The 24756-nt window shown below is 42.4% G+C and overlaps 2 protein-coding genes across 2 annotated transcripts in view; both read left to right on the top strand.

Moving 5' to 3' along the window:
* Positions 1-3927, top strand: part of LOC146315242 (cadherin-23-like) — a 30701-nt gene extending 26774 nt beyond the window's left edge. The window contains exons 9-12 of the mRNA XM_084736544.1: positions 1855-2076; positions 2176-2295; positions 3654-3838; positions 3924-3927. Coding sequence (XP_084592670.1) covers positions 1855-2076; positions 2176-2295; positions 3654-3838; positions 3924-3927 — 531 coding nt within the window. The remainder of the gene's footprint in view (positions 1-1854; positions 2077-2175; positions 2296-3653; positions 3839-3923) is intronic.
* On the top strand, positions 2191-24714 carry LOC146315244 (cadherin-23-like). Its single transcript, XM_084735360.1, has 31 exons — positions 2191-2295; positions 3654-3834; positions 3924-4057; positions 4776-4985; positions 6543-6650; positions 7725-7827; positions 8319-8444; positions 8599-8802; positions 9058-9516; positions 10083-10199; positions 10315-10539; positions 10742-10911; positions 12141-12278; positions 12496-12615; positions 13577-13754; positions 13881-14092; positions 15312-15506; positions 16113-16226; positions 16334-16463; positions 16741-17004; positions 17419-17580; positions 18308-18564; positions 18650-18747; positions 19871-19991; positions 20085-20164; positions 20348-20388; positions 20535-20595; positions 21502-21631; positions 21932-22051; positions 22380-22490; positions 23693-24714. The coding sequence occupies exons 3-31, from the start codon at positions 3932-3934 to the stop codon at positions 24032-24034; spliced, it is 4722 nt and encodes a 1573-aa protein (XP_084591486.1). The 5' UTR covers positions 2191-2295; positions 3654-3834; positions 3924-3931; the 3' UTR covers positions 24035-24714.
* Positions 24715-24756: the final 42 nt, after the last annotated feature.

A 24756-nucleotide genomic window follows, 5' to 3' on the forward strand; every position in this document is an offset into this window, starting at 1 on the left:
GACACCTGCCTTTGATCCTTTTTGCACCAATTGTTTTAGTTAGTCTTTTGTTAGTGTTATTAGTAAAATGTCCTTCAGAGCATGGTGGTTTATGTTGACTGTCATTTCGGTGCTGGTTTATAGTTTTAACTATTAGTGAGGTGGCTGTCACATTTCTTGATACCAGCTGTACTTTAATGTGCACGCACAGACTTTTATTGGCCTCCCCACGTCTGAAGTTGGTCTGGTGCCCTTGGTGTGAAGGTGTGTGTTTGTGTTTGTGCTAACTGGCTATAAGGAAGCGTAGTAATAGGAGTGGCCTAACACAGAAAGCTGCATAACTTTCAAATGGATTTACAGACTTTTGTGGATAGATTGGTTATGAGACAAATGTCACATCTGTGAAGGCCTCATTGATACTGAAAGATTCATATAGGTTTTGGAGCAACATATGTTGCCATCTAGATGGCAGAGATGTCCCTGCTTATTTCAGCAAGACAATGCCAAGACACATCCTGTAGGTTTGGGTACAAGACTGGACTGACTGCAGTCCAAAAGTATGTGGTGCATTATGAAGCTTTAAATACAACAGAGACCCCAGACTGTTGAGAACCTGATATCACTTTTTCAAAACTTTTGATTAGTGTCCTCATTTCCCAAATGCTTGTTGGGTGTTGTTAAAAGAAAAGGTGATGTAACACAGTGGTAATCATGCTCCTGTCCCAACTTTTTTGTAACATGTTGCAGGCATCAGATTCAGAATGACTTGACAAAAAACAATCAAGTTAATCAGTTTGAACATTAAATATCTTATCTTTGTAACTCAAAGTTTTTGCAAATCTGAGGCTATGAATTGTTTTTATGAGGCTGAAATTTACTATGGATGTCACATGTCGTGTGTCAGTGCATGAACTTGTAGATGCATGCACGTACATTGTTGCAGCTATTGCAAATTATCGCTTGTTTTGCTATTTGTTCTAATTATGTGTCATTGTTGTGTGTAACACACGTGCGCACACACCTCTTACAGTATAAATCACAATATGAATCTGAATCATATGATTCCGTTTCAACGGCCTCTTTAACCGCCACAGCCTGAGGGCGCCAGGCAGTTGGCCCATCTTTTTAAGTAGCACTGGGAGGGGAACTGGGAGGGAAACTAGGAGGTCTGACTGGTGGAGCAGGAATCGACTCTTGACTCTTCTTTTAAGATGCACGATGGTCTTTCTTCCACTTCACTTGCATGTGAGATTTTGCCCTTTTTCCCAGAGGGAGTAGATGAAATGATAAGGAATCAGAAGTTTTGGTTACCTTGCAGCGCCTTCTCTTCACCTCACTTACTCCTTAAGATTTCCTTTTGGTTCTCACGAGATATGCTATCCTTCTTTATGTAACAAAATACTCTTCAATCCACTGTTTGTCCCATTCTCCCGTGTTAAATGAATCCTGGATATCACATGTCTCATACGCCCATCATAAGCAAAGACAGGAAAACCTGTAAGTTTCTTCTCTTCCAGAAAACCTTATTAGTCACGCTGAAGTGAACAAAGTATTCAGGTGTAGGAGCGGCTGGAAGATATAATTGTTTAGTTGTTACTTTAAAATAAAAAAAAAAAAAACAGATTAATAGACTGTATTGCTGTTTTGTAGGTTTTCAAGTGGAGTCCTGCTTTGTGATCTTTGTTCTCTTCTATGATGAAACATCACTTTAGATTCTTGCAAGACTACAAGATCAACCTTAGACCTACTTGCAGGCCCAGCTGTCACTGTATGCTGGAAGTGAATCACATGTTGTGAGCAGAGTTTAACACAATAAGCCGTAAATAGAAGATCCAGCTGTAAAAGTTTTCTCGTGTTTCCCTGTTTCTCACACAGACCTCAACCACAATCTACGTTCACATTGTGGATGAGAACGACAACGCCCCGGAGTTTCCTGAGGAGGAGTATGTCACAGTGTTGAGCGAGGGACCAGACACGGTGGGTGCCACCATCGCCACGGTAACAGCCATCGATCCGGATGAGGGCCTGAACGGCACCTTGAGATATGCCATCGCTCACGGCAACCTGATCCAGACGTTTCATATAAACAGCGTCACGGTAAGATGTTAGAACTGTTATACTGTGGTGTTAAGAGCAAAAAGCAAAACAGCAAAAAGCAAAAAGAAATTAACTTTCTGTGTATCTGTATGCATTTAGGGGAGGATTACTGCCGTGAAGGAGCTGGACTTCGAGATCAGCAACGGACACTACGCACTGGTTGTCACAGCCACGGACCAGTGTCCAAATTCTGCTTTCCGCTTGACGTCAAGCACAACAGTAATTTTACAACACACTGTTGTATATAGTTTGTTAAACTAAAATGGTATTTAACATTTTAGAGATAAAATGATTAATTGGTTGACAGAAAGTCAATTTTGCTAGTTGATCATTCATTCAGGTATTTTATAAAGCAAAAATGTCTATGAACACACGTTTGCTGATTCCTGCTTCTCCAGTATGAGGATTTGCTGGGTTTTTCTAATTGTAAACTAAATACTTTTAATCTTTTAATTTTGGTAAGACAAGCAATTTGAAAAATATCAGCTTAGACTTTTGATAACTTTGTTGTCTGACTTATGATTAATAAACATTATTCATAAAGTTATCAAAAAATCATAATATAGTTCTTCTAACCGTTACATATACATGGATCAAATTCATTACAGGAGATTTTCCTGAAATTTTTTTATTTGATTAACACAAAATAAGAACTCATAGACAGCAGAAGAAGTGTACATCACTTGTGTGGTGCATTCTTTCTAATGACCAGCAAACATTTATAGAAACATGATTTTGTGTACAAGAAAGCTTGCAACCAAGCAGCTGTGTTGTGTCTAGAAAGGAATCCAAGATTAACAAAACTCTTGTGAGATTTGTACATTTTGTTTCTTCATTGTGCACATTTGTACATTACATTGTAATGTTACAACACTGTGGTTAAGATCTGGTTTAGTGTGGGAAAGAAAAGATCATGGTGATCATGGTTTGGGTTAAAATATTCACTCTTACAAGATCCTTCACGGGTCTGAGGTTCCCTTCTAGACACGACAAGGCGGCCACAATGTTGTTTCTGGTTTCTCACTAAAATGTTTAGAAATATATTAGAAGAAGAAATAGAAATATATATATATATATATATATATATATATATGTAGAAATATATTTTATTTCTATTTTGCATTTATGATAAAATGCAGAAATCTGGGGAGGCGGGTCAGAGATTATAAAGGACAGGATTGATTGTAGTGCCCTTGTTTTGGGGCAATGTCATTGTGTTACCTTAATACTGCTAAAAATGATCAAAAAGATTATATAAAAAATGCAGACACATAATTAAAAACATACCTAAAATCCAACTCAAATCCATTCTTATATGTACACAAGTAATTTCTACATGCAGAATGATGAGTAAGTGTTTGATCTCAAGACTCGAGACACTTGAGAGTCAGTTTAAATTATAATGTCTAAAGTTTGAAAAATCCCCCTATTACCTCAGAAAGGCATTTATGTTATGACATAGTGTTGGAGGTAGACATACATGTTTAAAGCTGCATGTGGCAAACCGCAGGTGAACATTTTGTCACAGTCACCTCTGTCATAACACATGTATTAAAAACTCCCCTTTCCTCCCCCAGGTGCTGGTAAATGTCCTCGATGTGAACGATGTGACACCCACTTTCCCCAGACCCTATGAGGGGCCCTTTGAGGTGACTGAAGGCCAGCCAGGACCTCGGGTCTGGACTCTCAGAGCCAGTGATGAAGACTCTGGGCTCAACGGCAAAGTGGAATACAGCATCACCGGAGGAGATCACCAGAGTCAGTGCCTTCTTGCTCTGTGGAGACGGTGGTGTTTTGTTAAATCCTCACTATGTATCTCTGAATCTCTTTCTCTGATCCTCCATCAGATGAGTTCATGGTTTCTCCGGTGGAGGGTGAGCTTCGGGTGAGGAAGGATGTAGAACTAGACAGAGAGACAACAGCCTTCTATAACATCACCATCACAGCCCGAGACCTGGGAACTCCATCTCGCAACAGCTCGGTGGGCCTTTATTACACAAACACGGATGCAAGCAGATGCACACTCTCGCCATATCCTCTTGAACAATCAGGGTCTTGCAAGTTTCACTTCTGTGCTGTAGTTTCCAACAAATGTGAGATTGTTTGAGAGGTTTGTACGTGACCTACAAAAATGGTACCATTCTCACATACTGCGCTGCGCTAATAAACCCACCATCGTTCCAGTTAAACATGCGGTACATCTAAAAAGGTTGCTTCTGCTGTGGCAAATTGTGTGGGATAGCTCATATCTCATGTTAACATTTAAGCACATTTACAAAACAGAGTTTACACAATGCTTTGAAAGACAAAGCAAAGGTACCCAGAAAGCCAAACAGTAAAACCAAACAAAAGCAAGACAAAATTAAGATAAAATTATAGGTATGTATGATTTCAGACAGTGTTTCCCAGTCCTGGTCCTCTGGGCCCTCTGCTCTGCATGTTTTAGAAATTTCTCTGCTCTGACACACCTGATTCAAATGATCAGGTGGTTACCAGACATCTGCAGAGGGACCTGCAAGTCTCATGGGAGTTTAACAACTCCAGGGTTCCCTTCTAGACACATCCATTCCCAACGGACACACCTGAAACTCAGATCAAACTATGTGCATTATACGGCACAAAAACAATTTAATTGCATCATTTATTGTAGAAAGAACAGAATTTGAAGTTTTATGTTTGTCTTGACGTGTTTTCTTCAGGTGGTGGTGGGGGTCCAGGTCCGAGACATCAATGACAACGACCCAGTCCTCCTGAATCTGCCCTTCAACACCAGCGTGAGCGAAGGTGCATCCATACACACCTCTGTGGCCAGAGTTCGTGCACGAGACGCAGACAGCGGACGCAACGCGCTGCTCACTTATAACATCACTGCTGGCAACCGGGATGGAGCCTTCTACATCAATGACACGGTGAGACAGAGGGATGCTGTGGCGTGTAGAGGTGACACTGACACTGAAAAAAGATTCTGTTCTGCATTGGAAATAGAAACTCAGATGTACTAAAATATGTAGGTGTATAAAAACATTGTTCAACTGAATAATCTTTGTGTATTAAATCACTGACTGATTAAGGTAAGACTTTTAATAACTGTGCCGAGGTGATCATGGAGTTGACTTTGACTCCAAGTAAGAATGAGCAACTTCAGATTTCAAGATGTTGTCTTTGCTGATCTGCAGAGGTTTCAGGTTTCACCTTGCTGCAGTGATGCACGGTTCTACTCCAGGACCTGTTAACATCACTGTTGGGTGCGGTTACAGGTTGAATAGCACACACTTCTGAAAACACACAACCACACCGAGGGGCGATGCTGGGTGAAACCTCCCCGACACTTTCAGTCAGAGACGGCAGCTACTATTTAAAGGACAGATATGTAATGTGTTTACTGTGCTATATCAGAAGACCATGATGTCGTAAGAGAGTAAGGAAGCCTGCTAAGCTGAAATACTTGCTATTGCCAGTGTTCTCCTTTGAAATTAAACAAAGCCAGAATAACTGTTTTTGTTGCACGTTTCATGTTAATTGGACTTTAAATTAATACCGAAAGAGTAAATGAGTTGTAAGAAACTGTAAATAATCTTTTAGAAGGAGTAGATGTTTATAACGGTTAAATTGAGCAATATGTTAATAGTGTCTGGCAGGCAGCGAAGTCCAGAGTGTGTATTTTCAGAGCAGTGGGCTTTTGTTTTCAGGCTGACAGGCTTAACTTTACATTGACAGACAGCTGACAGATACAAACATCATCAATCCAATTATCTGTGCTGTCACTATTAGCGAGCAGCAGCAGGCACAGTGTCTAGAGGGGAACCCCAGATCTGTAACAGCTTGTGAAAGTGAACACTTTGACCAAATTTGGGGCTCCCTTCTACATCCACCCAGCAGACACCGAGAGTGACAGACACAACGTGCCACCATAGCGATGGCGACGCCACAAGACACCAGAATACAGAAAGCCTGAGTAGGAGGCAGCCATGACCTCATTGTCTTTGAATTATGTCTGTTAAATTGCTGCACTTCTCCTTTTTGGACATGCAAATGTTCCATATTGCACCTTTTAATAGAAAGCAGAAAAATCTGAGTTACTGTTGTGTTAAAGGTGGAGCAGGTGGTGGAACAAGTGAAGCGTGGAAGTGTGAGACATGTGACTGACAGCTTCCAGGTTTGATCACATGAGGCTGTCAGTATATCCTGACTTGGGACAGGTGTTCCTGCTCCCTCGCATCTACAGCCTTAGTGCTTGTACAACCTCACTACAGATATATTAACAGATCAGCAGATGTTGGCAGAATACAAGTCTGCGAATACGTCATGTCCTTTAGGGAAGGGAAGGTGAAAAAAACTGAAGAAAATACTGTAGTAGTACTTGGGTTTACAGGGGTAATGCAGTGGGTAATGTGATGACGCTGTTATACCAAGAATGAAACCTGAAACACACACACGGCTTACCTCTTCCTCTTTGTGTCTGTCAGACAGGTGTGGTGCAGGTGAATAGACCGCTGGACAGAGAACGAGTGGCTGAGTACAGACTCACCATCACTGTCAAAGACAACCCCGAGAACCCCCGCATCTCTCGCAGAGTAATCTCACTCTCCTGTGCACACACACGCTGCATATGTGTTCACGCTTTTTCTCACTGGTAGTTTCACTAGAGGACCACTGAAACAAATCATAATCACAGCCACAGATGCTAAACCTGGTATCGTTTCAAGATACCTTTTGGGTAATTCGTAACAGACAGTCATGAATTTTTAGGTGCACCTGTGGCATATATGTCGTGTCTCTTGCTAATAATAAGAATTTCATGTACACTATTTACTTAAAGGGACAGTTCAGCCCAAAAGCAAAACCAGATATGTTTCCTCTTACCTGTGGTGCTTTTTATTCATGATGGTACTTGGCTTGTGGTGCTCAAAGGGCCAAAAAAATACATCTCTTTCCAGAAATAATGACCCAGATACTCAAGATAATCCACAGCCCTTGTTGTGAGCAGCTTCATGTAGGAACTACTTTTTTTCTACTAAACTACAGAGCAAAACGAAGCATTTATCTACCCATGGACGAGAGGTGTCAGCTCAGCAGAGGGAGGCGCCATTAATGTTTACATCCCACCATGGATGTAATATATAATGGATAATTTCTCCAGATGTGTGTAAAACTTTTAACAGGACACCTCAAAATGCAAACAAGCTGAAGTATGACTCTTTCTATGATGAATTTTTGATCCATAGAGTTTTTAAGTTTGTAAAACTTTCTTTGAGAACATGCATGCTTCCTTCTGTGTGTTGATTCGGTTAGTGACGATAGAAAGAAGATCTAGATGGATAAATAGCACTACAGGTAAGAAAAATATGTATTTTGGGGGTAAACTGTCCATTTGAAGTAAGCACGAGTGCATGAGACACAGCAAGAATGTGGCATGCTTTTTACGTGTGTTGCCTCTGTGGTAAAGGTGAGAAACTTTTTTAACCAAGAGGTGCAAAAATCAACCACCAGCACTGTGAAAGCTAGCTGTTGGTTTGTGCACAGTGCAACAACATCACAGTGTTTGGTATCGGTTTTCTTTGCCACTTCTTGCTGACTATATATCACATAATCCTTTGCGCATATAATTTTTTTTTTTTCAACTGCCCGCTTCTGTCCTAAACCACCAGGATTCAGACCTCTTGGTGATCACCATTCTGGATGAGAATGACAACCGGCCTGTGTTCACCAGGACCAGCTATAGGGCCGAGATCACAGAGAACTCTGAAGCAGGTAGCACTCAAGCTCCTTTGTTTCCCTTGACTGGGGGCAATCTGTATCTGCAGCACAGATCATCGTACCAGAACACTGTCTGTAACACTGTCTCCCCCACTTCCTGACCTTGTTTACATACAGCTTATATTCATTGAAGTTTTTTTTTTTTTTTTTCACTTTGAAAGTTAAAGGTGAGAAAAGGTCTGACAGCCTTGTTTTTTTCAAATAGATCCGTTTACATTGTGAACCAGTCTGCAACCATGGACTCATAGCAGCTGTTAGTTAGAATACCTGAATGCAGAATATGAGTCCTAGTTTGTCATAGTTAAAGTTAAGGCAGCAACATTTTACCGGTGTCTCTTGGTTATTGACACAGATAGGAAGACAAATTATGCATTTGCCAAGACTGTTCTCTCAAACTAAGGCTTTGGCTTGCAGGCTTAGTTTAAAAATGTCTAACCTGACTGTGATCATTTTATCTCTCTCCATTATCTCTGCCCATCCTTTAGGCAATACTGTGACAGTGTTAAATGGGCCAGTTCTGGCTGAGGATAAAGACATTGGAGCCAATGCTGTGGTGAAGTACCGCCTGCTGGGAGCCAGGGTGGACCTCTTTACTGTGGATGCCAATACTGGTAACACTGTGACTCCTTATCCTGCAGACAGAGAGAGAGATTTAAACAGCTGCAATGCAATTCTTAAAGGGATAGTTCAGATTATTTGATGTAAAAACAACCCTACTTCAGAAAATCCAAACTATCCCTTTAATGTCTCTGTGTCTTTTTCCAGGTGTGATACGTGTGCGTCAGGGGGCGAAGTTGGACCGCGAGGCCTTTCAGGAGCCTCGGGTAGAGCTGTTTCTGGTTGGGGAGGACATAGGAGGTTTAAACAGCAGCGTCCCTCTCTCAGTTACAATCCTGGACCAGAATGACAACCCTCCTGTCTTCAGCCCGTCCAGTTTCAGTGTTCGGCTCCCCGAGAACAGCCCCACTGGTGTGTGGATTGACTTAATGATCTGTGTATATGGGTGGGCTGGGAGGAATGTGGCTTTTATATAATCCACATTCACCAAGTTTAAAATGTCACTGCCATAATAAGTATAATGAATTAACAATTTAAAAAATCCCTCCTGTGATTATCTACACTCACTTTCATTACATTCCCCTAGGTGAAAGTTAGGGTTGGGAATGACAATGACAGACCCCAAGAATACCAATGTGTGTTTCTGTCCTTGTCATTACTTTCCAGGTGTGGTGGTGACTCAGCTGTCCGCCACTGATGCTGACTCTGGCTCCAATGGCTGGCTCATGTACAGGCTGGAAAGTGGTGCTCAGGACCGCTTTGTGGTCGACTCGCTCTCTGGGGCCGTCCTGGTGGGCAACACCACCCTCGACAGAGAAGAGCGTGGCTCCTACCGCCTGGTCGTCATGGCAACTGACCGCGGCACGCCCCCTATGTCGGGCACAGCCACCCTGACGGTTATCCTGGATGACGTGAACGACTCACGACCCCGTTTTATAGACCCTGTAACCATGATAAATGTGAACGAGTCCACGCCACCTGGTGTGGTCGTGGCCACGCTGACCGCCGAGGACCCTGATCAGCATCCCCGGTTGGAGTATTACATCATCTCAGTAGAGGCAAAGGATGATGGGAACAACCCAGTGGATGGCCTGCAAGAGTCCTTTGGCATTGATTTACACACCGGTGAGTAGCGATGTAACAATACCAAAAACTCAAAGCGTGACAACACCATGATAAAAGTCCATGCGGTATTAGAAAACAAATAAAAACTTTCTTTTAAGAGTAAAATATGGTCGCCAAACTGAAACTGTATTTTTTAACGAACAAAATAAAACTCACCAAAAATGTCTTTTCGCTGTTCCAACAATTAGGAACTCTGGTTTGGTCAAAATAAAGCCTTAATTCATGGTGTGATGAAGCACCGAGCTTGCAGGTGACACCAAACAGTGGCTGCAACTTTTCTGCAGCCTGGGGTTACAAGCTCCGCTGTGCACTGACTTCATAACTGAACTATAGGAGGATGCACACTTTTACTTTCTCTGACTGTGGAAAATCTGACGTGTTGACATCACAGGTGAATAAGAAAGGTGTTAAAACATGAGTCTTAGTGGTAAAACAGAGTCTTGTAGGGTGATACAGGAATTTAGTGTGTGACACTGAAGTTGTGTAGAGACCCACCTTTTATAAAATAAAATAAGTAAACAAGTGATATCAGGAAAATAATGAAATGTGTTTTGGTTCATTTTCAGGTGCAGTGTTTGTACGCAACCCACTCAACAGAGAGCTTGTGGCAACATTTGAGATCATCGTGTCTGTCCATGACAATGCCAGTGAAGTTATTGACAAGTCAGGCAGTGTTCCCAACGGTGAGTCCGTTTTCTAACATGAAAGTCGTCAGTTCACTTTCATCTTCGTTCAGTTTTCTACATTTCTAACTTTCATTCTGTGTCTCTATTAACAATGTGACCTTCTCCGTCGTAGCGCGGCTAACCATAAACGTGTTGGACGTAAACGATAATGCCCCTCGGTTCCGGCCCTTCGGAGTGTCCAACTTCACGGAGAAGATTTTAGAAGGAGCTCAGCCGGGCACAACTCTGCTATCAGTGTCAGCCGTGGACCCGGATAAAGGTCCCAACGGCCAGGTCATCTACCAGCTGCTCCACCTGCCCCGAGGGGGGTACGTTAGACTGGAGGACCCTTCCACTGGTACGACCCCGGCACACCTTAACAAGCTGCTGTAGGCTGCAGGTTAAAACATTAAACAGCAATGAACAAATGTTCAAATTCACCAACACAGTAAATGCAAATTAAATTCATTAATTCTTACTTGTTGTCATGTAAGTTTATATTGATAGTATTTGTCAGATGAATCCTAACTCTAACCGTCACTGCGTTACAAATTTTTCAGGCAAGATTGTAGCCAACCAGACGGTGGATTTCGAGCAGGTTCAGTGGCTGAATTTCACAATTCGGGCTCAGGATCATGGCACTCCTCCAAGGATAGCTGAGCTGCCAGTTTATCTGCGCATAGTGGATGTTAATGACAACAACCCTGTCTTCCTCCAACCGTCTTATCAGGTACTGACATGAATACACAGCAGCCATATTGATATGAAATAGAATGGTAAACACGGGTGTTACCAAGGATACTAATTAAGGTCCGGTTCCATTTAGTGTGGCAGAGGCTTTTCAGTCGGCCCACATGCACAACAGCAGCACCGCTATTTTAAATTGTAAAAATAGCTGCTGTGAAAAAAGCCTGTATGAAGAAACAAATTGCACCCATCAAAGCAGAGTTGAAGAATGTGGTTAAGAAGTGTACATTCATTTCCTGTTTTTAAGTGTCTGCTTCTGTAATTTGAGATGTCGTAATCTAAGAGGTGTTCAAGACCTCACTCAGACATTTTGGTTTGTCATTGCAGGAAAATCACAGGTGTAACTAATAACAGTGATAATGACCACATGAAGGCCATGTTTATTAATTAGTTACACCTGTGTTTGAAAAGTCAAAATGAAATTAACTGCCAGTAGTAAACTCCAGATGAAGAACAAAGTAAAAGTGTATAAAGTTTTTTATTTATTGAGGTCACATTTTGCTTGTTAAAAATTTTTTTTTGAAGGGGTGTACATAAGACAGTCATTACATAAAGGAATCTTTATGAATATTTATAACTGTCTCAGTTATGGTCACATGGCCAGTTATGTCACTTTTAATGCAAAGTTGGCATTTTTATATGTCTTTTTTATGACAACAAAACATTAAACAAGACAAAAATGTCTTAGTTATGACATGTTGACATCAATTAAGCCAATAAAGTTTTTGTTATGAGACCTTGACATTAGCCAAGACAATATATACTGTCATATGTGGCTAGTTTTGACACTGGCCATCATGAGACCATTATAAGTGCATTATGAATAATCCCCTTGGCCTGAAATAAAGTGGCACCATTTTGACTTATCATAAAGGTGTTATTAGGTGTTATAAGGCCAGTGTGTTGAAAGAGTTAGCTGATGGAGAGAAAACAGTTTGCTATTTACTTGTTGCTAAACTAGGCTAACCGCTTCTTGCTGTTATCTGTAGCTGCATTAGCTAGTTAGCTCAGTTAGCCGTGGAGCTAGTGGCCTGCTTAGCTGACTCGGGCCCTGGGTGCCAGGAGCCAAACTCAGCAAGAGAACCACCTTGGTACGATATTCCCTGTCGTCAAACTGGCCACTGTTGGCCTCAGAGGATGTGTTTGGTTCCAGTCCGGGTGGGATCTCCGGTTTGGCCAGATGAAGTCAGATGTTTTTCTCTGTGTTTGTAGGAGCCGGTGTTTGAGAACGTGAACCTGGGCACCACCATAGTTCGTGTCAGCGCTACAGACGCCGACTCTGGCCTCTTTGCTGTCATTGAGTACAGCCTGGTAGACGGGGAAGGCAAGTTTGGCATTAAGCCATCCACTGTGAGTACACATATACACTTCATAACCACACGCCCCTAGCTGAACAAACGAAAGTTTAAACAAAGCGTTTGAGCGTACTGAAGACAATCTGCATATTTGACCTCCTTGCTCCGTTTCTGTCACGTACTAAAATAAATGTCTCGTTGTCTTGATACAACCACCACTCCCAGTCAGAGCCTGCACTTCCTTCCTAATCATTCCCTCTCCTCTGCATCAGGGAGAAATCTACATCCTCTCTCCTCTGGACAGAGAGACAAAGGATCACTACACGTTAACCGCTGTTGCCCGTGACAACCCTGGTGGCAGCTCCAACAACAGACGAGAGAACTCTGTCCAGGTAGTAGAGATCACCGAATGAGGGTTTGAACATGGATCTAAATAATAATCTACACTTATTGGGTTAGCTCATATAAACCTCAAACACCATCTACAGTAACCTGTTTACTAAACGTAAACATAGTAGGACTGGTGTAGGAAGGTAAGCAATGTACAGGATCTTCAGTAAAATGTATTTTAGCCACCTAAAAAATAGCCCACTTAAAAAAAATCAATATCAGTTTAAGTGTACACTATATTTATAATATTTTCACCTCTCTACCTTGCCATCTTTTCCGCCCAAAAACTGTGGTTATGTGTGGCAGACATTGCTCTTTTGCTCAACCAGGCTCCTTTGGCAAAAGCAGTATATAGTAGTATAATATAATATAAAAGATGCTGGTCTACTGCTGCCTTAAATTGTTGGTTTTGTTCATTGTTGTCTGAAGTCACACAACAACTGACAGAGGCAGCGGTAGACCGTGTTCTGCAACATAAAATTACTGGTTTTGCAGATGAAGTTTGGTTGGTTTGGAGAGAGTGATGTTTGGCTCATGTAACCACAGTTACCTGTCAAAAAAGGCTGTCTGACCACAAGGTAAAGCAGTAAAAAATATTCTAAATACAGTATACACTAATACAGATTGTTTTTAGGTGACTAAAATACATTTTAATGCTGATCTTGTCCACAAACAGTTTATTGCTTATCTTCCTGCTCCAGTGCTCCTGCTGCTTCTCCAAACTGGGGTTAAGTTTCTCATACCCCACTTCAAAAACTCTGAACTATCCCTTTAAGGAATCCTTAAATTTGTTTGTCTTTACTTATTATAACCGAGATCTGTAGGATCTACAGGAAAAATGTGTTCAGCTATAATGTGCAGACGATAAAGGTCATGCCAACATTTTGGACGGGCATGACCTTTGAATATTCTGAGTTTGACAGCATCCTCAAACTTATGCATCGGCCTGTTGGTGTTTGTCAGGTCCTGGTGACAGTTCTCGATGTCAACGACTATCGGCCACGCTTCACGGAGCGAGTGTTCAACACCAGCGTGTTTGAGAATGAGCCCAGTGGAACGTCTGTGATCACGGTGAGGGCCACTGACCTGGATGAAGGAGAAAATGGAGCGGTACTCTACAGCATGCTGGGACCCCATTCAGGTAGGAATAAACTAATAAAAACTAATAAAAAAAGTGATCTTTGAAAGCACAACTGTTCACTTTATTTAATAAAATGTTCAGCATTCATACCTTTACTTATTCCCTGACCCCTCTTTGTGTTTGTAGATGCGTTCTCCTTGGATCCAAACACAGGCCTGGTGCGTTCTCGCCGTCTGCTTCAGTCATCTGAGCGTTTCAACCTGACGGTGGTGGCTACAGACCAGGGACGTCCTCCACTGTGGGGGACTGCAGACCTGATCATTACGGTCATAGACGTCAATGACAACAGACCGGTGTTTGTCAGGCCCGCCAATGGAACCATCATTCATATATCAGAGGTAGCTGCTATTCACTTGTTGCTTTGCATGTCATTGCTGGTTGGTGCATCTGTGTGTCCTCCTCTTAATTTCCTCAAATTTTATTGATGACATTTTTAATTGAAGATTTTTTGTAGCAAAAAATAATGATTTATACAAAAGTAGGGATGCTCTATTGTGACTTTTCTCTTTCAAGACCTAAAACTGTGTATCTGCCATTCTGAGTACTTATCAGATTCTGTCTCTTTTACTCAAAATCTGTAAAACACATACTTCACTGTGTGGGACTGATTAGAACAAATTTGACACCAGTGAGTGCTGTGGTGTTCGGCAAATGAACCACTGGCCTTCTGTGCCTAGTTGAATGAAACTTTCACCAGTAACAGTAAATGAACACTGACACTGAAATTGTGTTTAATGTGGATCAGTCTCATCCAGCCAATCAGATTCAATCAGTTTCAGAAAGTCACTGCTGGGGCTGATATCAGTGAAGCAATATAATGGATCCTGACACAAAAGGGCTTCAATAAATGAGCATAAATTGATGGCGATAGAATTTTGAGTTACATATCTGTTCAGTTTGGCACCGAACAGCAGTCAGACAAAGTTAGCGACTAGTTGGCGCATTCAGCTGCTAAAGACCCAGTTATTTCCCTCAGGACTTACTGGAGAGCAAATCAGACTTAAAAGGAAAGTGAATATTGGACTTAACTTCATCAGGTGGGCACAAATGAGAGTGAGTGATAATAGGGTTTCATGTGTACTGGACCTGTAAAACAAACTGTTTGCCAAAAAGTGTACATAAATCAAAGTGTAATGTTTCTGTTATGACACGGTCTTTCAGTGGTTTGAATCCTTTCTGCAAAACGGAAAATTTATTGTTACACTTTGGAACTACCTATCTGAGAGTCGTTAATTATTGAGTGGAGTTACATTATCAGCAACCATAACATCAGTTACGGGCCATAACTGTGCCAGTGATACCCAGCTTCTTATCTCAAGTCTCCACCATGTGCCAAGAGCACTTTCAAGGTCCAGTGAGATGACTTTCAGTATTTATGCAGTATTATTCTTGAGCATTTTCTGAAACGAACACTCTGCTTTTATACACTGTCCTTGCTTTTATGTATGCATGCATGTATATATTTTTTATGGGTGTATGAATGTGCGCTTGACCTTTAAGATACATTTTTAGAAGTTTTACACAAGAACAGGCTGAGACTTTTTGCCCTCCGTGCAGGAGCAGCCCCCAGGCCTGCCAGTGTATGAGGTGCATGCAACAGACTCTGACGAGGGGGTGAACGGTGAGGTTCGCTATGCCTTCCTGCAGACTGGAGCAGGTAACAGAGACTGGGAAAACTTCCACATCGATGCCATGTCCGGAGTCATCACAACTACTGTGAAACTGGACCGAGAAAAACAGGCCCTCCACAGCGTGAGTGTGTGTGTGTGTGTGTGCTGTATGTGCTGTTAATGTAAGATAAGGTGGAATCTGCAACAGAGTTTGTAAACACACCATTCAAAGTCGGCCCCTCCTCCTTTGCTCAACGAACGAGAGAGAGAGAGGGAGAGAGGGAGGGAGAGAGCGAGAGAGAGAGCGAGAGAGAGAGAGAGAGAGAGAGAGAGAGAGAGAGAGACGTAGAGTGTGAATTAGGGGAGTGAGCACCAGTAACGAGAACGAAGCAGTGAATCAGAGAAATAAAATGTTATTTTTTGATTGTTTCACAGCGGTTTTGTTCTAATGCAGAATGCATGTCGCTACATTTTCACCAAGTTCTGACCTCAAAACCTGTCCACTGTTTTGGCTGAGGGCTACACACTACTGTCAAACAGCCTGAGGCCCAGAAACATAACAAGTAAAGCAAAACATGAGGAAATTAGGAAATACAGGCAGAGGGCAGGATCTCTGCAGATACAGACACCACCACATGTTTCTACTGCGTCATACGTGATGATTTAGAGCTATGATGTGTAGATGAGTCTGTACTTTGTGTGTAGCTATGTATGTGTGTCTCTAACCGAGTGCAAATGACTCTCACAGCTTATCATTGTGGCCCGAGACATGGGCCAGCCAGTGCCTTACGAGACCACGCAGCCTCTGCAGGTGGCACTGTTGGACATTGACGACAATGAACCCGTCTTCCTCAAACCACCGGTGAGTATGAAGCTCTCTGAAAACGTCCAACTGCGGTTATCTGCACATAAGAATTATTATTAAAATGCTTCTTTCTGTGTGTGTGTTTGTGTGTGCGTGCACCTCAGCGGGGCAGCTTGCCTTACCAGAAGCTGACGGTGCCTGAGCACTCCCGTCCAGGTACCATTGTGGGGAATGTAACCAGGGCTGTGGACGCAGATGAGGGCTCCAATGCCATCGTCTACTACTTTATTGCAGGTGATACAGTGTTATTCAAAGTGTTTCCTGTTAACCTACCCATCAAATTCCTAAGATCAAGAACAGAGGATAAGGAATTTCTCCTCATTTATATTCATGCAGTTTGACTGGAAGCTCTCATATCCTTTGTGTGGTCAGATGAAAGTCCTCTTACTTCAAAAGCCGATGAATAATGAGGACATTTGTATAGATCCATCTGTCTTTCTTTTCTATTTAAAGCTAATTCTTTCAGTGTTTTAGATGGCTGAACACACATCCTCTCCATCTCTTCCTGCAGGGGGAAACAGTGATGGAAACTTTGGCTTGAGTCTGGATGGAGAGCTGAAGCTGCATAAGGATCTGGACCGGGAGGAGATCCCGGTCTACTCCATCATCATCAAGGCTTCCAGCAACAGGAGCTGGACCCCTCCCAGGGGTCAGAGGGCAGCACGGGCCAAAGCCCTGGACCCCGCCCGGGACCCCAGCCTGCTGGAGGTCCGCATTGAACTGGAAGACATTAATGACCAGAAACCACGCTTCACTAAGCCCGAGTACACTGCAGGTAATCTATATTCTCTCATATATGTATATGCAATGGATGCACCAATTTATTGGCAGAACAAATGAGATGACACTCACCAATGGCAGTGCTTGATGTTTATCTGTCGTGCTGCATCAGTGTTGCATTCACTAAATATTGTGTTGTGTGGGTTGGACTCGGACAAGAGTAGCTAAAATACACAGCTGCTGGACACAACTCTGGTATGACATAAGAGCGCAGTGGGTGCTGTGTTTTATATAATGAATATTTACATGGCACAAAATAGGAATAAATAACAAAAACAAAATAAAAAACAACAGGAGCCCAGTATCTGCAACGGCTGTCTGGCCAGTGTGTTATTGTGAGTGTAAGTGTTATTTCGAACTGGTCTATGTAAAACAACCATAACCTTTCGTGTTTGCTTCTTTGTTTCAGGAGTTGCAGCAAATGCCAAGGTGGGCTCAGAGCTGATCAAGGTCATGGCTATAGATAATGACATCGGCAACAACAGCCTGGTCCAGTACCATATTGTTACAATCCGTTACTTCCAGTCACAGAGCAACGGCAGTGAGGATGTTGGCAGCATCTTCGTCATTGGTGAGCTTCTTTATGTACGGTACAACATTCAGGCTACTTTGAAACAGCCGTCCGTTTTTTTTCGCTTGACTGGGGTCGGGTTGGGGTGGCAGCCAGCTAAGCAGGGTATTCCAGACGTCCCTATTCTCAGCGACGTTTTCCACCTCCACCTGGGGGATCTTAGGTTCTCGCAGGACAGATGAAATGTAAATTCCAGTGAGTTCAGGGTCTGCACCGGGGTTTCCAGTTGGGTTATGTTTAGCTGTGTTTAAAAAAACCTGCCGCATATCCATACTAATTTGGGTGTAAAAATTTTGTAAGACAACATTGAACATCACCAGACTTATCCTTTAATTTCATGATCAGTAATGTCACATGTTTTTGAATAACAATTTAATGCATCTTATTAAAAGCAAAAGTGAATTGAAATGGTTTCAAAAATGCAGACTTTCAACATGACTTGACTCTCATGCTTCCTGTAGGTGTACATTTGCCTCCTGCAGACACTTCCCTCTCATCTTCTTTTGCATTCTGTTCCAGTTCTCCCAGTCAGGGATGGTTCCTTATACCAGTGCCTACTTTCAGATCTCCCCACAAGGTTTCAATTGGACGTTACATCTGGCCAGAGATTTAACAAAAACATTCACCATGATAAATCACATAGAATGCATTCCCACATTTTATTTTGCCATTGAGTCAAATAACGTTTCTTATTTAGAAACAATATTCACTCTAATGATTTCCACAGGTTTGACTGATGGCATCATCCGAACATACGACCTCTTCACGGCCTACAATCCAGGCTACTTTCAGCTGGAGATCTTGGCATGCGATTTTGCTGGACACAGTACAACGACCAACGTGAATATTTACATTCTCCGAGATGACCAGAGGGTCAAGATAGTCTTCAATGAGATCCCTGATTTGGTCCGTGAAAACCAGGAAGATTTCATCAACCTGCTGTCCAACATTACTGGAGCCATTGTCAACTTAGATGATATACAGGTGAGAGATGTGAGATATGTAACTTTTGTGTGGTTTTTTGTTTGTGTTGTGTAAATATCTGACCTATTTGTCTCTTGTTATCCAGTTCCATGTGGACAAGAAGGGCAGGGTGAATTATGCTCAGACAGACATGCTCATCCACGTTGTCAACAATCAGACCAACACCATCCTGGATGTTGAAAGGTAAGCTTTCCTTAATGAGATAAATCTGTCACACCAAAGCTACAAACCCAAAAAGTCTGTACGCTGTGTGAAACACAAATAAAAACAGAATGCAATGATTTGCAAATCATTTTGACTTGTAATCAATTGAATAGCATGCACAGACAAGATATTTAATATTAAAACTAATGTTGTATGCTCAAAAAAAGTTTGGAACATTCATGAATCAACGACAGGTGATAGCTTTATGATTAGGTATTAAAAGGGCATCCTCAAAAGGCTCAACTGTTCACAAGCATGTGTTCACCACTTTGTGAAAAACTGTGTGGGCAAATAGTTCAGCAGTTTAAGAACAACGTTTCTCAACACAAAACTGCAGGAATTTGGGGATTTCACCATCTACAATCCAGAGGAATCCAGAGAAATCTCTGTGCATAATGGTCAAGGCCAAAAACCAAGATTGCCTGTGACCTTTGACTCACTACATGGACTCAGGAACACTTTACAGTCACATCTGTGAAGGCCCCGTTGATGCTGAAAGACACATACTGGTTTTGGGGTAACATATGCTGCCATCCAGAAGACGTCTTTTTCAGAGACGTCCCTGCTTATTTTAGTAAGACAATGCCAAGACACATTCTGCACTTGTTACAACAGAGTAGCTTTGTCGTAAAAGAGTTCAGGTACTAGACTGACCTGCCTGCAGTACAGACTTGTCTCCCTTTGAAAATACATGGTGCATTATGATGTACAAAATACAACAGTGGAGGACCTGGACTGTTGAGCACTTTAAGTCGTACATCAAGCAAGAATGAGAAAGAATTTCACTTTCAATTCTTTGAGAATTAGTGTCCTCAGTTCCCAAAGGTATCAAATTCAGAATGAGTGTATATTTACAAAAACAAAGTTCATCACTTAGAACATTAAATATCTTGTCTTTATACTGTATTCAATTAAACATAGGTCAATGTTTTTGCAGATTATTGCATTCTGGAATTGGGACTGTACATCATAAATTGTCATTCACATAGTGCAGTGAGGCCTGTTTGTCCTTTGATTAGTTTATAGAAACCTCTGCTGTGTAAGGTCATGGACTGTGTTCTGACGTGAGTTAACCTGTGTCCTGGTGTTTCATGTCTTGCAGGGTAATTCAGATGATTGATGAGAACAAAGAGCAGCTGAGAAACCTGTTCAGGAAATACAACGTTGTGGACGTTCAGCCCGCCGTCAGTGACAAACTGCCTGACGACATCACCACACTACAGGTCTGCAAGGCCGGACCTCCAGAAACCCGCAAACTGTTGCAGATGTTTTCTGGTCTGGCGCTTTTAAACTTTCTTAATTTTTCTCTTTCACAGCTGGTCATCATTATCCTGGCTGTGCTGCTGTGCTTGGCAGGAATTTTGTTTGTCACAATGAACTGGCACTATCGCAGAGTGTAAGAACCCTTCAGCATCCTGTAAAATGGGCCACTTTGTATTGATGCAGATTTATGTTGAATTTTAAATGCGCTGTCATCTGAAATCTGCTCAGTCATGCACCGTGTTTTTATGCCGTGTGCCTGAGCAGCGACATCAACATGTTTACCTTGTCGTGACTTGTGCCTTTTGCTGTGTTGCAGACACCAGAGGAAGCTGAAAGCTATCGTTGCAGGATCAACAGGTGAGAAGCAGCTTTGTTGATGGGACGGCCCCACCAGCTGTTAACGTCAGGATGTGGCTTTTACCATCTGCTAATGTACAGTACAGCATGTCAGTTAACTGCAGCGAGGCTGTTTTTCTTACATTTATCTGTCCTCTACCATCTAGGGAACCAGGGCCTGATGGATATCCTGGATATGCCCAACACTAACAAGTACTCATTTGAGGGGTGAGATGATAGTATCATTTTCACACCTCTGTCACACATTGCCTAAAGCGAATTCACACTAAGTATCACTTTGTGTTGTTGTTCTGCAAGTATAGATTTCCTTTAGTTGTTTATTTTTCGGCTGAGTTGTTAGTTCTTAAGATCATGGACAAGATTTTATTTGACTTCTAAAATAAATGTTTTAATATTCAAGATTCAAGATGTTTATCTGGTTATACAATAGTAAGTACAATTGTATTAAATACTTTGGCTGGGATGCACCATTACAAAAAAAACTGTAAATTAAGCAGTGAAAGAGAGAATTATACTGACAAGATATACACTAATATAATAAAATATTGTTTAAGGAGGTAAAGAAATATAAGAACAGACAACTACACAAGGCAACAAAATGGGTGAATACATTCTTTGTACAATAGTGCAGATATGTTGAAGGAATAGATCACATGTGTAAGGATTGTAAGGATTAACCAAATAAACCCTAAAGGGTCCAGTTTGCAAGATTTATGACGATTTATTGGCAGAATTTGGCAAAAATTGATTGTAAGTGTGTTTTCACTGGTGTATAATCACCTTAAAATGAGAATTGTGTTTTTGTTACCATAGAATGAGATTCACCTCTGCAGAGGATGCTGGTCTTCTTCCATGGAGGCTGCCATGTTGGCCTTTCACATTTTTCATGATTTTCAAGGCCACTGTAGATGCTTGGAAGGGCAGGATGATGTGAGGCATTTGCTATCTGCAAGCTCACTGCTAGCTGCCACTAAATCCTACACACTGGTTAACTGTTTAATAAACAAAGTCTTGGCTTCAAATTTAACACATAGTCATGAGATTTGTATCAATCTCCTCATCTAGGTCTTGGCAAGAAAGCAATGACGTGTATAATGCTGTTTACCTTTGCAGGGCTAACCCAGTGTGGCTGGACCCGTTCTGTCGCAACCTGGAGCTGGCCACTCAGGCTGACCACGAGGACGACCTGCCTGAGAACCTGAGCGAGATAACTGACCTGTGGAACAGCCCTGCACGCACCCACGTCAGTACCAGCATGAATCTGAGTTCATTTATATTTCACAACAATACTCTGAGGAGGTCAATAGATCATATTTTACTCCAGGCGTTAATGCTGATGGGTAGAGAGTAAAACCATCATTGTATAAATCCCAGTTCCAGAAACGTTGGGGTTTTGTGTTTTGTACTGTACTCAGTTGAATACAAGTTGACAAGTATTTGCAAAACGTTGCATTTTGTTTTATGTACCTTTGATACAACGTTCCCTCTGAATCAACACAGCACACTATTTCTAAGTAATCAGGTGTGTTTGTCATTTCTACAGGGCACATTTGGTCGAGAGCCTCAAGCGAAGCCTGAGGACGATCGTTACTTGAGAGCCGCTATTCAAGAGTACGACAACATTGCTAAACTGGGCCAGATCATGAGGGAGGGGCCTATCAAGGTGAGACACCTGTGTATTGAGTTGTCCAGGGAGACACATCCAATCTCACAAGCCTCTTTTTTGTTGGTCGTGTTCTCTCTCTGTCCATCCCTCCCAAAAGGCTTTGGGAGACAAGGTAAGAGGACAGGACCTAAGACCTCCCCCAGTGTGTCCTGATAAGAAAGGCAAAGAGAGAGTCCAAGGACTCAGAGATAGGCTCTGAGAGCCAGCAGTTTAGATAAGGAGCTAGACATATCTGCCGTGGGTTCTCAGTTATGATTACAGTGAGGGTGTGTCATGTGGATGGTGTTATATAGACTCTGTTTGATCCTAACTGCCGTCCTGTCAGGGTTCCCTGCTCAAGGTGGTCCTGGACGACTACCTGAGGCTGAAAAAGCTCTTTGCAGCTCGACTCGTCACCGTATCCACCAGCCAGGGAGATCACTCATCAGTCACTGAGGTGAAAAACTGATGCGCTCTCTGCACCTGCTGCTGTGCTGTTCCTGTCTGACACCACTTGAGTGATCCTGCGTTTCTTTGAGTTGCAATGCTGACGCTTTCAGTCCGATGCTACGACGGGGCACCTACTCACTATTTCTGCTTTCTCTGCTGCTGTGAACCAGACTTTCACAAACAAGTGCAAACTCTATTTGACCCAGAGTTCAGCTGAGGATGGAGTTTAGCACAATGAAATTGCCAGAAGGTTTAGACAATCACTGGAAATGGGACATTGAGTGCAATCTCTGCACTTTCCTACAATTCTGAATTGCTCTTCCCCACCTACCAGACAACTTAAAACTGAGAATTGTTTGCAAGTATCATTCTCTGTTGACTCACTACATTTCTAAATTGTTGTCTTTTACAGAGGGGTCAAAATAATAAATTACAACTACTCAAATTACTAATTTTTGGGACTTTTGTGATTTTTTTTTTTCAGGCTAGTAATTTTACTTTTACGTAACACTACTACAAGGAGTTTTTCACTGATTATGAAACAGTTTCAGTTTAATACTGATGTCTCTATATGACCTAAGCAAACAAATACCATCACACTCAGTAACTTTGCCTGGGAAAAAGTAAAGATGGGCTTGTTTCATCTGCTGTTACTAAGAATCCACCCCAGTGGTAGGCATAAAGAGTAAAGAGTTGCATATTTGCTCATGTAGGTCATATAGAGGCATCAGTATGAAACTGACAATGTCTCATAACCAGTTAAAAACTCTTTGTCTTGCACAATGTACTCTGTGTAGTTACATTCATCTGCACTTTTGTAGTCAATAAGGCTATCATTACCGCAAATGAGCCAGTGAAAACCATGACAAAGGGACGAAAAAATGTAGCAGGAGGCGCCAGTTTGGAGAGGTGACTGTGACCAGAACAATGCAGGAGTTGGGAGTCATTTAGACTAAAGATTTGGAGAAACTTTCCATTTCCAAAGAATCAACAGTTTCGTATCATAATGAAACTTGTGATTTATACTCCCGTTACTTTTGTTGCATGTGATCCACTAATTTCTCTCCTGAAAATTTTTCTTCCACTAGTTTACCTTTTTCCAGCTCTTCCTCACAGCTGTCTACTGCACACCTCTGTTTTATGGCTGTCAACCTCATGTGTTTAACAGCAGCTTTGTATAAATAGAGCTCTCTTGTCCTCCTTCAACAGCTGATCCAGAGCGATCTCGACGATGACGAGGACGAGCGTCTGGGCATGGGTGGCGGCCGTGGAACGCTGCGCTTCAAACACAAGCTTCCTGTGGAGTTGAAGGGTCCCGAAGGCGTGCACGTGGTCCACGGCAGCACAGGCACCCTCCTGACCTCTGACCTCAACAGCCTGCCAGAGGACGACCAGCGGGCCCTGGCACGCTCTCTGGAGGCACTGAATGCTGACGGGGGGCTTTATTCTGAGCGCAACGCCCGCACAGAGTCGGCCAAGTCCACCCCGATGCACCGTCACAAGGATGGGGACACTCTGTCGGAGAGTCCCCTGGAGATCACAGAGTTATGACTAGCCGAGGCCTCGCTGGTCTGAGCGCAACCATGACTCGTGTGTGTCCTTGTGCCTCCACACCGCCACCCTGACAAGGTTGGAGAGGACTGGAGGAGGAGTGTGTGTAGTCTAGGGAATCCCATCTGCCGACCTCAGTGCATCAGTGAGACAGCCTGCAAGAGGACTCACTCACCATTGGGTTGGTTTGAGTGGATCTTGTGTTGAAGATCTCATGTTAGGTGCTTCAAGAGAAGGTTTATTCAAAAGACCTTTGGGAAATGGAAAATCATGAGCGGGGCACTTGTCTTCAGCAAGACAAATCCAACTGTTGTCATCGACTTTCATCCAAAGAGCTGCGTGGAAAAGAGAGACTAAGCCTCCCCGTGGGAGAAGCTTGTTGAACCATGACCTTATAATCGTCAGAAGGTGCCTCATTCTCGCTAATCCTTTTGAAGTCATACCTGGACTGCATACACTCACACAAACACAAATACACACACTCAAAAAAAATTTAAAAAAGAAGCAACACACACTCAGACCAGCGGATGGCCATCAATGGGACAATGAGAAAATGACGCAGTTCCTTATCATGTTCTGATACTTTTTCTTTTTGCAAGACAATGCAATCAGTGTTGAAGGAACAGTAAGACTGTTTTTTTTCCAAATATTAGGTACATTTTGTTGTTGGGAAATTATAGGTGGACACAAATGAGCACTTCAGATATTTTCCCCGATGACGC

The sequence above is a fragment of the Lutjanus erythropterus genome, chromosome 14 (genome assembly GCF_056507025.1).
Source record: "Lutjanus erythropterus isolate fLutEry1 chromosome 14, fLutEry1.hap2, whole genome shotgun sequence".
Classification (NCBI taxonomy): Eukaryota; Metazoa; Chordata; class Actinopteri; order Lutjaniformes; family Lutjanidae; genus Lutjanus; species Lutjanus erythropterus.